At 32.4% G+C, this 16,092-nt stretch overlaps 1 protein-coding gene across 4 annotated transcripts in view; it reads left to right on the top strand.

Moving 5' to 3' along the window:
- The window catches only part of LOC127737385 (proteasome adapter and scaffold protein ECM29-like), an 89,702-nt gene that overhangs the window by 31,421 nt on the left and 42,189 nt on the right, over positions 1-16,092 (top strand). For all 4 annotated transcript variants that reach the window (XM_052248021.1, XM_052248011.1, XM_052248032.1 and 1 more), the window contains exons 9-23: positions 829-945; positions 2,371-2,456; positions 3,046-3,124; positions 3,815-3,931; positions 4,133-4,255; positions 4,991-5,236; positions 5,696-5,776; positions 6,559-6,742; positions 7,393-7,481; positions 7,756-7,887; positions 9,131-9,287; positions 10,683-10,879; positions 13,676-13,777; positions 14,091-14,204; positions 14,718-14,810. In XM_052248021.1, the coding sequence (XP_052103981.1) occupies positions 829-945; positions 2,371-2,456; positions 3,046-3,124; positions 3,815-3,931; positions 4,133-4,255; positions 4,991-5,236; positions 5,696-5,776; positions 6,559-6,742; positions 7,393-7,481; positions 7,756-7,887; positions 9,131-9,287; positions 10,683-10,879; positions 13,676-13,777; positions 14,091-14,204; positions 14,718-14,810 (1,917 nt within the window). The remainder of the gene's footprint in view (positions 1-828; positions 946-2,370; positions 2,457-3,045; positions 3,125-3,814; positions 3,932-4,132; positions 4,256-4,990; positions 5,237-5,695; positions 5,777-6,558; positions 6,743-7,392; positions 7,482-7,755; positions 7,888-9,130; positions 9,288-10,682; positions 10,880-13,675; positions 13,778-14,090; positions 14,205-14,717; positions 14,811-16,092) is intronic.

The following is a 16,092-nucleotide window of genomic DNA, read 5'->3' as shown; positions in this document are numbered from 1 at the left end:
CTATTGATGTAATCTCCCTATTGATTTTCATAAATTTCAAATATGACATTGAGAAGAAATTGAACTTTATTTGTTTATAGTCTGACAACAGATTTACTAAGTATTGCACAACAGCACAGCGTATTGCACAACATCACAGTGTATTGCACAACAGCAAGAAATCTTTAATTGAATATAAATTCAATTCATATAACCAATTTCAAGTTCTTTGACTACATTTATTCAGAAACCTATAATATGTCAAATATTTAATTACAATCCCAATTCAGACCTGTATCAAGCTTGAACATTGTGTCCATTTTTGCCCCAACTGATCAGGGTTGGACCTCTGCGGGCGTATCCAGCTGCGCTCAGCAAAGCAGTTTATTAAAATTTAGCTTTACCAGAATTTTTTAATTTACAACTATCAAATTCTACATTGATGACAAAAACTCTTTCACTACAGTAATATTCCTTCTCTAATGTATATCTAAAAGCAATCACATATTAGAACTTGAAAAATAAACTATAAAATTAAAATGAATTTTTATTTAGCAGTATTTCATAAATTATTTTAATGCACACAAGCTACATGGCAAAACAGCATGTTAAATCAATGAAAACTTTCAAAGGGAAGGTTATTCGGTATCTAAAGTTGAATGATATCTCAATAAAACAACATTTTATTATTTTAATTTGCAAATCTATTTTGTGAATAGAACAGCTGTTAATTATAGTAAATGGCAGCTCACTCATTAGTTACTGCAGACTGTAATTATGACCAGACAATGAAGATAGGGACCATTTTACATTTAGTTTTGATACCAAACTCTTAAATTATATTTACAGCCAGTAACAAAACCTGACCATAAAAGACGACCAGTATGTACAAGAATAAGACTGAAAATTTTCCCATTCTTCCTAAGAGCCAGAGATGCTGCAAATGTATTTCCTTCCTGTATCCAGGTAGGTGTTATATTAATCAAAGGTCTCTGCTTTTCCTAAGAGCCAGAGATGATCCAAATGTATTTCTTTCCTATATCCAGGTAAAATATAGGTGAAAGATACCAAAGGGACATTCAAACTCATAAGTCAAAAATAAACTGACAACACCATGGCTAGAAAAGAAATAGACCAACAGTCAAACAACAGTTCACAAAACCCAACATAGAAAACTGAAGATTGAGCAACATGAACCCCACAAAATTCTGAGGGGGATTTCAGGTGCTCTTGATTGGTAAGCAGATCCTGCTTCACATGTGGCACCCGTTGTGTTACTCATGTAAGTGCAAAACTGGTAATAAGTTTAATTTGGTAGGTCACATTCTTGGAAATGGGGACAGGATTGTAGTTTCAACAATTGGATCCTGCTCCACATGTGGCACCCATCTCATGCTCATGTTAGTACAAGTAATAAGTTAAATAAGTCTTAATTCAGTAGGTCACATTTGGTAAAAGGGGACATGATTGTAGTTGCGACAATTGAAACATATCTGCTATCATCTGTGAACATTATTCCATAATGCCTTTTTAATGGTCAACCATCTCATGATGGTGTCCGTCATATGTCCATTGTCCTTGACAACATTTTCTTGGTTCAGCCACTGCTTGAATAAAATATTTATTTTTTTTATATAAATTTCTCACTTATTAAGAGTAATAGGATAAAATTGTGAATAGAAATGGGGAATGTGTGAATGAAACAACAACCAAACAAATGTGCAGAAAACAGCTGAAGGCCACCAATGGGGATTCAACACAGTGAGTTAACTATATTTGGTATATGGTTTCCTTGTAACTTCTCCATGTCCGTCAGACAGGGTTCACCTGACCTTGACCTCATTTCATGGATCAGTGATCAAGGTTAAAGTTATATGACTAGGTCTGTTTCTCAGATACTTTATGCAGTAGGTGAACTATATGTGGTGTATGAAATGATTAAAAGGGGTACATGTTTGCTTAGCAGATATCATCTGACCTTGACCCAAATTTCTTGGTTCATTGGTCAATTTTAAGCTGTTGTGTTTTAGTCTATTTTTCAAATACTAGTAGCAATAGGTCAATTATATTTGGTGTATGGAATAGTTGTAAGGTGTACATGTCTGTCTGGCATGATTTGTTCTCATTGTCATGGATATTTTAAAATAGTTTATGTGATACTTGTAGTAAAACCTTTATCTGTAAGACTTCCAACATAAAATCAATGGTCAGTAAAGCAGGGGAGACATCTTATCTTGTTATGATATAAACTAGAAAAATTTCTTGATTTACAGTATTTTTGATAAAATAAAAGGAATACTACTTTCTTAACCTTATTAAAAAGCAGTTTTCAATTTTTTAACTTCTCTATAACTTGTTTTTAATTTTCTGAAATATAATATCTTAAAACAGGTTATATTTGACTGCTTGTATGGCCAGAGTACTAATGCCAAGTTGAAGAACATGGCTGTACAATTTGTTCATCATGTTTGTTTGAAGTGAGTATATATCATACCATGTTAGGAATGCAGTGTAAATTGTTAGCAGAATTACTTGAAGAGATGTGGAAGAAACCAAAGGGATATTTAAACTCATGAGATGAAAACAAAACTGAAAACAACATGGCAAAAAAACAGAAAATGACCAAAATAGTAGACAAAAAGCAACATTAAAAACTAAAAATTTAGCAACACAAACCAAAAAAAACAAAAAAACCCAGAGGGGATCTGAGGTGCTCTGAAAGGGTTAGCAGATCCTACTCCACATGTGGCACCAGTCATGCTGATCATGTTAGTACTACTAGCACTAAGCTACTTAATACTAGTGGAACAAAGTGTTCAGTACATGTAGATTTAAAAGTATTTTTTTCAAAGGAATTCTATTTTATTATTCATTACGGTAATTTTTGTTTTTAATGACAATTTATAATTAGATGATATTAGATGAAAGTTTCATTAAAAATTGATTGAAGGGCCAGGCAAATAAATACTTTCGATTTTTTTTCAATTGTACTGAAAATGAGATTACACCTAATTGTTGTCATTGTGGAAAAACATGTCAGAATTGTAGATTATTTTTATTTTTCAGTTGTGCTGACAACAAGTTTACCCCTGTGGCCCCTGTGCTATTATCTGGTATGGTTAAACTGATTGGTGAGGCCACTGATGTAAGTTCATATGATAATGAATATCTTATGAAATTAGCACTTTATCCAAAAGTTGGGAACCACCTTACTGGTCTTGTATGCTCAAATGTCAGAAACAGCATGTCTTGTAATAGACTCAAATACACTTAGTACAAGGTTGTGTAAATATTGGTAGGACATAAGCACATCATCAGCAATAAAAACATTGCTGCTTGACATGAAGCACCAATCTATTGTTATTAAACAGTTACAATAATACAGCTTAAAATAATTAAAAAGTCATATAAAAAGAAGATTCAGAATAAGTATGAAATTTTTGTCCTTTCAGTTCTTTTACTGTGATCCAAATATTTTTTTTATCTAGTATTCATTTTGATTTGTTGTAAAGTGCTGTTTTAATATTTCTAGAAATGAGTAAAATTATAAGTATTTAATTTATCTTGCAATACACTACCATTCATTGATAAAAGACTCTTGAATCCTTTCATTATCATTCAAGGGTTTAGAATTTGGTAGAGTTGGTAATAAATACATTTTTCTACAATTTTCCCCTTAATCCATGAAAACAGGCCTGATTATCATCTGTTGACTATGACCAAGAACATTTTTTCATATATTTAATAAATAGATTGATTGATTGTTGTTGCTTAACGTCCAGTGACAATAAGAGCTATAACCTATAACAAATGATTTGCTCTTTTTCAATTGCAGGAAGCTAAATTAAGAAACTTGGCTTATGTAGCAGTGGGTAAAATAGTACGTAGAGCTCCGCAGCTAGTGAAGAAAGATGTAGCTTTAGTACAGAAATTCTTTGATGCTATGAGTAAAGTAAGTAAAACATTTCTATTTGATTCAAGAATAACAATGTTAACTGTCAAAGTACTTTTAATGGTGGGTTTCAAGGAATATTTTGAATTAGTGATATTTAGTTTTGACATATTTTTATAGAAAGTCACAACAACAAGACTTGGTGTACAGAATGTGTTATCCTTAATGGTAGATGATATAAAATGACATTTTTTATTGTAGGAAGACCCAGAAACAAGACTTGGTGTACAGGAGTCCTTATCATTGATGGCAGATGCCTTTAAAGACATCGATCCTTCTTGTCAGAGTCTGATGGAAGCACTTATCATGCAAAATATTGAACAGGTAGTCTTACAAACATATAGAGATATCTAGGCTTGTCAGATCACTATTAGAACATAAAACAACTAACAAAAACACAAAAGACAGTACACTTAAAATTTGTCTAATGACAATCACCAAACGCTAATTCAAAGCCAACTTCAACTTATAAATGAAACCTGTTTTCTAAGACTAAATTGTCAATCAGTACACCTCAATTATAATGATATACACTTATACAAAATGTTGTTTATTGGTTGATTAAATAAATTAAAAGATTAACTTTGTAACCATTTTAAAGATTTCACTGGAAATGGGATATTGCAAACAAGTTATATATAGACACATATTCTTGTTTTAATATTTTTGTGAATATAAAGGAAAACAGATGTGTCAACCCATTTCTGTGTTTCATTTTTGTGGTGTCTAAAGCAAATGTTATCAGTGTACACCACAGAACTATAAAATATAAATGGAAATAATCACATACCAATGGCAAATCAATATGTATATAATATTTCATCCAGAGAGTGTCTGTGGATAATATCAAAAGATCTTATAACTGTAGTCTTTGATTCTTTTGAATGCACATGTTTTTTTTACAAATTAAAATTATTTTAGAGGTTTTTTTCTACAGTAAATTGAAAATTTTTGATATAGGGCTTTAATGTACGAAAACTTAACACTCCTGTCCCTTAAAAACCATATGCCAAAAAAGTAATCTTGAAAAATATTGAAGTAGATTTTGAAATTTTACAGGAACAACCCCAGTCTAGACTGATGTCTGTACAATATGCCAGGACAGTATTTTCCTCTGACCACATCCCTTCGCGGTATATTTTGTTGCTAGCCTGCGGTGATACTAAGGAAGATGTTAGGGTAGAGGCAATGAAAGCTCTCCATATAGCTCAGACTAAGGAGAAAGAAATAGAGAAAAACTCCACAAAGTTAGCAGCACCTAAACTACCAAAGTTTCACGACATGATGAAATATATATCTGAAAAGGTAATTGAAAAATTATCAGAAAGGCTCATAAACTCAACCTCACTCTCATCATCCCTCTGTTGGTATTGCTATTGTAATGTCTATGTAAGAAGAACGCCTAGAGATCATTAGGGTAGTGTAGTGGTAGAACAAAGGGCAAGACAAATGAAAAAACTTATAAACAAAACATGATCACTAGCTTCCTCTACTGCATTGAATGGGATATAGAAGATGTTACTTTCAAAATATTAAGATACATTATTGCATCAGAGTTATTTTCTTACAATAATCAGCTGTTTTTCACATAGGCATTTTAAATCCTGTTTAGAATTTAATGAGATATTTATTTGATATCAACTTGTACAAACTATACCATCAATATATGAAAGTTGAAAATCAAATATATTCTGGTATACCAACCAGGCCTGTTGACAAGGTAGAATCATAGTATAGGTGTTCAGATTTATGTTATATTTTCAGGGAAGTTTAAGAGTAAAGACACAAAATAAATATGTGATGGGGAATTATACTTTACCATTTATTCCTGCTACTTATGAAGAGGTGAGTAAACTTAGAGTTAGTTTGCACAACCTCAATCATTTCTATCTGTTCAATAAAAATTCATAATTCAAAATTGAAAGAAAAAAGAAATGATAGAAGAAAAAAAAAACAGAAATATGCAGTAAAATAAGCAAGATATGAAATTTGAAAATATTTAATGAAAAATCAGTAAGGCAGCAACCCAATAATATATTCCATATATCATAACTGATCTGGAACTATTTTCATAAAAATCTTAATAGAAGAAATACTCAAGTCATAAACATTATAGTATTTCTTAACACCAATTTGAACGGTAAGATTTTTTTTTGTGAAAAGGCATTCTTTAAAATTGTTTTTCTTGCTTCATTTTGCTATTTGAGGACAATTTTGTTTATATTGGTTAGCATTGCTGTTACTTTCTACTCAGTACTGTACTTTGTTATATAAAGGAGGAGCTATAAGACCCATGATGTGGTCCCTGGTTAAAAAAAAACATTATTATTGAGTAGAATTATATATCTGGTAACTTCTGTTGAGATATTGCAACATTTATATCATGCTGACATACACGACACATGTGCCTTTGATTGTAGATGATTTAATAAATACACATGTGCCTTTTACTTGTAGATGATACATTTGCACATGTCCCTTTTCTTGTAGATGATATACCTACACATGTGCATTTTACATGTAGATGATAAATTTGCACATGTCCCTTTTCTTGTAGATGATATTATACCTACACATGTTCCTTTTACATGAAGATGATAAATTTACACATGTTCCTTTTCTTGTAGATGATATTATACCTACACATGTGCCTATCACAGGACTCAGGCCAGATTCCTGACATGGAATCTTTAGCTACTATGCAGACACAAGCCCCTGGCATTGCCAAGTATATCAGGGATAATTTACAGGGAGATAACTCCATACAGACTTATTTTGATTTTATTAAGGCTTTATTGTCAGCTGTCAGTGGTAAGAAGAAAATAAGTTAATAAGATAGCCTTATAGATATTTTAAAATGGACTTTTCAATATTTCAGCAAATATTCTGTCACAAAATAATAAATAGGAAAAGAATAATTTATTTTTTATATATTTGATTTTTTTTATGCTAGTTGCATTTCTTTATGTCTGCTGCGACTATACGTTAAATTTGTTTTGATATTTTGTAAGTTAAGAAAAATCAGCTAAGTAGAAACAATATTTGTAGCATGAAAAAGTTATGATAGCAGGTTGTGTCACAACAAATTAATACCCTTTGCTATACTTTTGTTAATTTAAGAAAATGTAGTATGATTGTCAATGAGGCAAGTATAAGGTTATGACCCAAGGGGGGAAATTATATGTTTGAAAAATTGTGTATGGTCTACAAAATAATATTGAAGACCAAACATGATAACCAAGATGGCGTCATTAAACATTAAAACCATCTTGAGAAGGATAATGACAGCTATGGTACTTAAGTCTTTCAAATGTTATCTGAACTATAAAAATCAAGTAAATCTCATATAAGTGGTAGTGACAACACCATATACAGATATAACAAGCAAAGTGGAGTTCAAATACTCAAAGTAATCTTTTTTATATTATAATGAGTTCATGTTTGTTTTCTTTTTATTGTAGGTTCATCTGCTATGTACTGTTTAGTAGAACTGGTTGCCATAGCACCAGAGATGGCCAGTCAGATTATATCACAAACTGATTGGATGAAGGTAGGTACTTTGGTTGCCATAGCACCAGAGATGGCCAGTCAGATCATGTAAAGTTGTTCTCATCTTACACTTGTCTTCCACATTATCTGGCAAATCAAATGTATTTTTATTCCATGAAATTTTAATTTTCTAATAATAGCTGCCATCTTACCTGAAAAATAAGTTTGAGTGTATCAGACTGTTTGATGAGATTTTTTTTTATCAAAGATAAAAATTACATTAAATGCCATCAAAATCCTTAGACTCATAGAGTTTGAAATGTTTCTAATTCCAGAATTATATGTTCAGTAGTAAAGATGATTTAAAAGAGTTTGGGAGTCAGATGTATGCTGTAGTTATATGTCAACTATCCAAAGATATTATAAAGGATAGCATGGAAGAATTAATGAAGAATTTAAACCATAAGGTAAATTGTATGATTACAGCATCTGGGAGAGGTTACATTGAATTTTAAGATCATAAACTCCTGCTGAATTAAATTATGTAAATAATGGTTTTGATATAATTATACCCCACCTACTATAGTAGTAGGGGCATTATGTTTTCTGGTATGTGCGTCCGTTTGTTCGTTCGTTCTTTCGTTCGTTCAATCGTTTATCTGTTCTTTCGTCCGTCTGTCCGTCCGTCTCTCCCGCTTCAGGTTAGAGTTTTTGGTCAAGGTAGTTTTTGATAAAGTTGAAGTCCAATCAACTTGAAACTTAGTGCACATGTTCCTTTTCATATGATCTTTCTAATTTTAATGCCAAATTTAGAGTTTTGACCCCATTTTACGGTCCACTGAACATAGAAAATGATAGTGCGAGTGGGACATCCGTGTACTATGGACACATTCTTGTTTTATGTATGCAACTTTTTTCACAACAACAAGTCATGAATATTTCGCTTTAAATTACGATCAATTTTTGTCATAAGATTTTTTGTAAAAAGAGCCCCCGAGTTACAATTGGCTATATTATAGGATTAAACACGAAAGAAAGGATTTTTATTCAGTTTGTGGGTTAATTGCCTCAGTTTACACATCAATAACCTCTAGAAAAAATGTATTTAATTCTTTTAACTCAAAAGCCAAACATTTGCAATTTTCAATAATAATTTTTGTTCATTGGCTACTATATGCCATCAAGTTCTTAATGTCATGTTGTAACTTAAGAGGTTAGCCTCCATATCGACTTTCTGAAATCCATAAATGTCGGATAAATTATTTAGAATATAAAATGAAATAACACCTTCCTAAAAAACTTCATCTTGAAAGTTTTCATTGGTATATTTTCATGTTTATGCATGACTTTAATTCACCAAAATCATTCATGAAATTTCATGGTATTTGATTTTATATAATTTCTACACATTTTTCAAGCTTTAATGCATCATTTCATTTTGTTATATATGCATTAAAATAGAAATAACAGTTATGTATTTGTTTTTCAGTCTCAATTTGTTTGGAATCCCCTGGATCGAATTCATGAATAGATCCTAATGAAGGATGCAAAAGTAGTTTCGGCAACATGGACTATCTAAGTGTAAACCAAGGGCAAAAAATATAATGGACCAATCCGATTCACGTATTTGCAGATATGCAAATCATATAAGAATTATAAAGTAGAGTATTCATATTATACACTATTTACCTATTTATATTTTTGTTACAGGGTTTTGAGGTGCAAATGGGATCAGTAATTGGATTAGGGTATCTCATAGGCCAATACTTAAATGACAGAAGTCAGTCCTGTACCATGGAGGTGGATGGTACTACTAAGATAGAGGAAGAGATCAAATCTATCATCACAACTTGTCTACAGAAACTTGGTTTGTATATTAGTTCAGATCTAAAAATATTTCAATATACAATCAACTATAAGAAAATAAGACTTTAGATATGGAGAGCCGTGGTGTAGTGGTTAGGGCATCGGACTACAAACACAAAGGTTCCTGGTTCGATCCCCATTTCGGGGAGAAAATTTTATGGACTGAATTTTCAGCTCTCCCTTGACACCATTTGCGAGTATGGTCTTGAGAAATGGTGATAGTCTGTCGGAAGGGGCCGATAAATGGCTGACCCGTGTTAAGATAGAGCAATATCTCTTGTACGTAAAAGACACCCTTGTAGATTTTAAAAAAGAGCAGGATAATGACGCTACAAGGCAGCACTCCCACCAGCAAAGTGGAAAGGGATTAATATAAGTTGTAATAACTTGTTTCCCAATCCACTATAAATAAATATGTTTAAACTAGAAATGGTAAAAAAAATGTATAAGTGTTAGCTCATTATGTGTATTTTGTTACTTGCACATGTTTGTGTATCTTTTCAACAGCATATTATTTACTTATTATGTTGAAATTCATGTATATAGTTACATGCTTCTAACATCAATGGACTAATATGTCTTAGTCTTCTATTAACCCTGGATAGATGGCTCATTTTTGAAACAGGGACCCTTAGCCAGTTACCTGGGTGACCAAGGAAATTGTATACAAGTAATATTGGGGGAAAAAAACGTTTATATGTGTTAAAATAAATATTTTGAAAAACACATTCTAAAGAGGAGCGAAACAAGTATAAATACAAAGTTCTTACTTATCAATAAGCATAATGTTTAAAACATTTATTATACTTATAAACAAATATGGATAACAGGACCGATATAACATGTTACTTTTATTATTCTTCCCTTAGTTTATTTATTTTGTATTTACATTGTGTCATAGGTCAAATTTATTTGTTCAGTGTATGTTCAATGGTGTTAATATGTCCTTTGATTGAGTTAAGCTATTTCAGTTGATATTTTATAGTGTGTCTTTCTATGTTCTGATGTTACACTATTGTTTCAGAAAAAGGGTGAAGGTTTGGTACCATTAAAACGTTTAAACCCGCTGCATTTGTTTGCACCTGTCCTAAGTCAGGAATCTGATGTTCAGTAGTTGTCGTTTGTTGATGTGGTTCATAAGTGTTTCTCGTTTCTCGTTTTTTATATAGATTAGACCGTTGGTTTTCCCGTTTGAATGGTTTTACACTAGTAATTTTTTGGGGCCCTTTATAGCTTACTGTTCGGTGTGAGCCAAGGCTCCGTGTTGAAGACCGTACTGTGACCTATAATGGTTTACTTTTATAAATTTTGACTTGGATGGAGAGTTGTTTCATTGGCACTCATACCACATCTTCTTATATCTACTTTCATTATTCTTTATATTCTTATTATACAGCTGCAATTTTACTCCTGCCAACTGAAAGTAATGTGTCATTGAAAATGGCAGCCTGTCTGGCATTAGGAGAAATTGGTAGAAATGCACCATTACTGCTGCCATCTGGTGGTGGAGATGATGGTGAAGGGGAGATAACTAAATGGTCTATTGTCACATCATTACTAAAGATACTGAAATCAGGCTCTGAACCAAATAAGGTTAGTTTCTGTTATGTATAGGTAATATTAGAAAGATTCACAAAAGAAATTGAAACATGATGCATAACATAACACAAAAGATTTATTAACTACGGAGCTTTAATGAACAATAAGCCTTAGCAATTTAACCATGTAGCTTTAATGTATATAAAACAAACTATTTTTAAAACTTGTAGTCTTCATGCAAAATAACCCAAATGAACTATTCAATAAAATGCATAGCAGAGTATTAAGAATTTAGCAGGTATGTTTTAATGCATTTCTGCTTCTAGTACTGGAGTAAAAATGTGCTGGGATAATATGATGGTCCTTCTGAAAGTTTATATCTTCTTCTTCTTCTTTAAGTTTCTAGCGATCCTTCAATTATTGAAGATTATTCGCCGGGCGTCGACTATAAAATTTTATAATTTACATTGTAGCAAGAAAAATAAAAAGAAACAAAATCAAAAAATCAAAATAATGTATGTACATTTGAAAAATTTCATTTAGATAAAACTATATGCATTTGATAACAAAATAGTTAGGGATAGAAAATGGGGATGAGAGCAGATTCTGAGATCATACTCTTGAATCCCTGTACTGTACTGCATGATACTATTTGTTGTGGCAGAAGATTCCAATGTATAACTGTTCGTGGATAAAATGAATATTTATAACTGTCTTTAGATGTTTGTATTTGCCTAAATGAGTGTGGATTGCTATGTCTAGTTCTATTGTCTAGTGGGATCAAAAGGTTATATGTAGGGACTGCAACAATTTCATGTATAATTTTGTAGAAGAAGACAAGTCTGTATCGTAAACGCCTAATTTCAAGTGGGTACCAATTTAAGTCTGTCATCATTTCAGTAACTGAGCTGGTGTTATGGAAGCGGGTTGCATGAGAAGCACGCTGCTCTTCTCTGAACTTTTTCAATTTGTGAAATTTGCTGTTTTTGATGTGGATCCCAAATAGTTGAGCAGTACTCTAGTTTTGGTCGGACAAGAGATTTAAATGCATGTGCTTTAACTTTAGGTGTATTTTATTTTTTTCCAGATGTTTCAGTATATTACTAGCTACAACATGTTCTAATAGTTTGCAGCAGATGCAAGTCAATGATATGGGGCGATAGTTTATAGGGTCGTGTTTGTCGCCTTTTTTGAATGCTGGACATACACTTGCGTGACGCCAGTCATCTGGGATCTTTCCAGAGTTCAGTGATGTTTGAAATATGATTGACAAGATGGGAGTGATAGATGTCTTACACTCTTTTAAAATTTTTCCATGGATAAGATCAGGCCCAGCTGCTTTGTTGATATTGATGTTATAATATTTAGAAGATTTTCTATGCCCTGTTTTTGTATTTTAATATCAGGCATCTGTGGATGTTTACTGACGCCCTTATCTGGTATTGGATCATCTGTTACAGGTGTGAATGCTTTTTTGAACTGTTCATTTAAAATATTAGCTTTTGCTTTTGAATCAGATGTAAGTGAGCCCTCTTTTCGGAGTGGTGGTATGTTAGAGCTTACAGACTTTTGTGTTTTTATATAACTGAACAGATTTTTGGGGAAGCTCTTTGATATAGTAGTAGTGTTGTCATCAACTGGTATACCACATATCATATTTTCAATATAATTCCAATAAGATGTTCTTTGTTGTTTTTGTATTTCATGTTTTAATTTTTTGAGTTGGTCTTGTTTCCCTTTGCCTTTCAATTTGTACTTTTGATATTTTTTCTTGTACTTTTTCATTTGTCTTCTAAGACTGTCTGTTATCCAAGGTAGATTTTTGCTGTTTCTCATCATTTTCTGTGGTATGTTCTCAGAGATAGTGTTTTGTGATGAGTTTTTAAATATTAACCAAAGTGTATTTGTATCTTCACTATCCTTTTTATGCATGATCTTTTGATATGTTTGATCTATATCCTCTTTTATTTTTTGCCAGTTTGCATTTTTATATTTATAGATTTTACGTGGCTTGGTTTGGCATCATTTTAATGATAATAAACATTCTATATATACAATATCATGGTCTGCCTCTCCTAATGGTGGCATGGTTTCAGTTTTTTCAATGATGGCTGGATAATTTGTTAACACAAGATCTAATATTTTATCATTTCGAGTTGGTATGTTTACAACTTGTGCTAAAGAATAGTCATTTATTATGTCTAAAAATTGCTGATGTTGTTTTTGATTTGTTTTTCCAGGGATGACGCTTGTTGTTTCCCAATTGATGTTCCCTAAATTAAAGTCCCCACCAATAATTATGGCTGACTTTGAGCTGGCGTTTATTCTACTTATTGATTCATTTAGCAAATCTAAAGATGTATCATCATCTGGCTGAGGTCGATAATAAGCACATATATAACATTAACGTGCATTTGATATTAATAGTTCTACCCATATCATTTCACATCCTGTGTCTAGTTCTTTGATTTCTGTACATAAAAAATTATTTGATATAGCTATGAGTACGCCTCCATGACATTGGCCTTTTTTATTTGGTGGTCTATCTTTTCTAAATACCGTGTATTGATCTTTTGAAAAATATTCATAAGATGATGTTTTAGGATCTAACCAGGTTTCAGTACCTATTATTATATCAGGCTGTGTGGTATTGATCAGAATATCTACTTCTGGTTTTTTGTTCTTAATAGACTGGAAGTTAATATTTACTATCTTACTATATAAATCATTGGATATTTGAAACCAACAGATTACTTACATTGTTTTGATTTATAAAGATGAGAGAGTGTGCTGTCTTTCAGTTGTATGTATTTAAGTTGAAAACTAATGTGCAAATTTTATTCCTTTAAGATAAAAGAGAAATGTGTGATGTGTCTCGGTTATCTGTGTGTAGGAGAAGAAAACTTCCCACATCTACAGAAAGTAATGGAGGAGATCATGGATTCTGTTCAGGTAATTTATTTTGTTCATTATTATTTTTGTAATGTTCATTTTAAGGTTGAATTCAAAAATAAGTGTATTATTTGTTTACAATGCATATTAGCCCAGTTTGAGTTGCAGGGGAGGCTTTAGTTTGTGCTGCCCATGGGAGACCATTCATGGGTACATTAGTACCTGAACTAATTTGTATGTTACAATACATTTCAGCCTAAACAGTTTGAGTTACATATGACTACAGGGGAGGCTTTAGTTTGTGCTGCCCAGGGGAGACAATTCATGGGTACATTAGTACCTGAACTAATTTGTATGTTACAATACATTTCAGCCCAAACAGTTTGAGTTACATATGACTACAGGGGAGGCTTTAGTTTGTGCTGCCCAGGGGAGACAATCATCAGCAGCCAGAGATTTATGGACTGAATCAGAGGAGGATTACATGGTAAATATTGAATAAGAGAAACACGGAGTTACATCATTGAGACATCAACCAAGTGACACAAAAATGAGTTTGCATACTGGATTATTTGTTGGAAATATTAATGCTCTAATTATCATAAAGGGATTTCAAAGCATATTGTTGATAAATGTTATAGTATCTACTGTCACAATTTTTTTATTTATTATTTCTTTTACACTAAATTTACCTCAGCATTGATACTTACAATATTTGGACTTTATCCCTCCAGCCAGATAAGTTTTCTTGACTATATCAGCAGTTAGAATGAGCCCAGTTGCATTTATTTTATTTTAACTGATAGTTATGATATTTCTGTTAATATTTTATCAGAGGATTAATTTTCTGTAAACATTTTATCAGAGGAATAAATTTTCTGTAAACATTTTATCACAGGAATTATTTTCTGTAAACAATTTATCAAAGGAAGTTGAAATGGACTTAAAAAACTGCTAATATTATAGAATTAAAATAATTTTAGTCAACTTTATTTTAAAGAATCGAGTCTCAGTGAAGGAGACAAAAGTGGAATGGTATTTAGAGAGTTTATTGAACAAATCCTTGGTTAGCAGTAATCCACATCTCAGACAGGTAATAAACTAAAATTCCACACTAAAGTGGACAGGTATTTAGTCTACTGAACAAATCCTTGGTTAGCAGTAATCCACATCTCAGACAGGTAATAAACTAAAATTCCACACTGAAGTGGACAGGTATTTAGTCTACTGAACAAATACTTGGTTAGCAGTAATCCACATCTCAGACAGGTAATAAACTAAAATTCCACACTGAAGTGGACAGGTATTTAGTCTACTGAACAAATCCTTGGTTAGCAGTAATCCACATCTCAGACAGGTAATAAACTAAAATTCCACACTAAAGTGGACAGGTATTTAGTCTACTGAACAAATACTTGGTTAGCAGTAATCCACATCTCAGACAGGTAATAAACTAAAATTCTACACTGAAGTGGACAGGTATTTAGTCTACTGAACAAATCCTTGGTTAGCAGTAATCCACATCTCAGACAGGTAATTAAAATTCCACACTGAAGTGGACAGGTATTTAGTCTACTGAACAAATCCTTGGTTAGCAGTAATCCACATCTCAGACAGGTAATAAACTAAACTGCCACACTGAAGTGGACAGGTATTCAGTCTACTGAACAAATCCTTGGTTAGCAGTAATCCACATCTCAGACAAGTAATAAACTAAAATTCCACACTGAAGTGGACAGGTATTCAGTCTACTGAACAAATCCTTGGTTAGCATGCAGCGCAGTAATCCACATCTCAGACAGGTAATAAACTAAAATTCCACATTGAAGTGGACAGGTATTTAGTCTACTGAACAAATCCTTGGTTAGCAGTAATCCACATCTCAGACAAGTAATAAACTAAAATTCCACACTGAAGTGGACAGGTATTCAGTCTACTGAACAAATCCTTGGTTAGCATGCAGCGCAGTAATCCACATCTCAGACAGGTAATAAACTAAAATTCCACATTGAAGTGGACAGGTATTCAGTCTACTGAACAAATCCTTGGTTAGCAGTAATCCACATCTTAGACAGGTAACAAACTAAAATTCCACACTGAAGTGGACAGGTATTTAGTCTACTGAACAAATCCTTGGTTAGCAGTAATCCACATCTTAGACAGGTAACAAACTAAAATTCCACACTGAAGTGGACAGGTATTTAGTCTACTGAACAAATCCTTGGTTAGCAGTAATCCACATCTCAGACAGGTAATAAACTAAAATTCCACACTAAAGTGGACAGGTATTTAGTCTACTGAACAAATCCTTGGTTAGCAGTATTCCACATCTCAGACAGGTAATAAACTAAAATTCCACACTGAAGTGGACAGGT

The sequence above is a fragment of the Mytilus californianus genome, unplaced genomic scaffold, assembly GCF_021869535.1.
Source record: "Mytilus californianus isolate M0D057914Y unplaced genomic scaffold, xbMytCali1.0.p SCAF_1, whole genome shotgun sequence".
In the NCBI taxonomy this organism is placed as follows: domain Eukaryota; kingdom Metazoa; phylum Mollusca; class Bivalvia; order Mytilida; family Mytilidae; genus Mytilus; species Mytilus californianus.
This window is presented reverse-complemented; position numbering and strand designations above follow the sequence as displayed.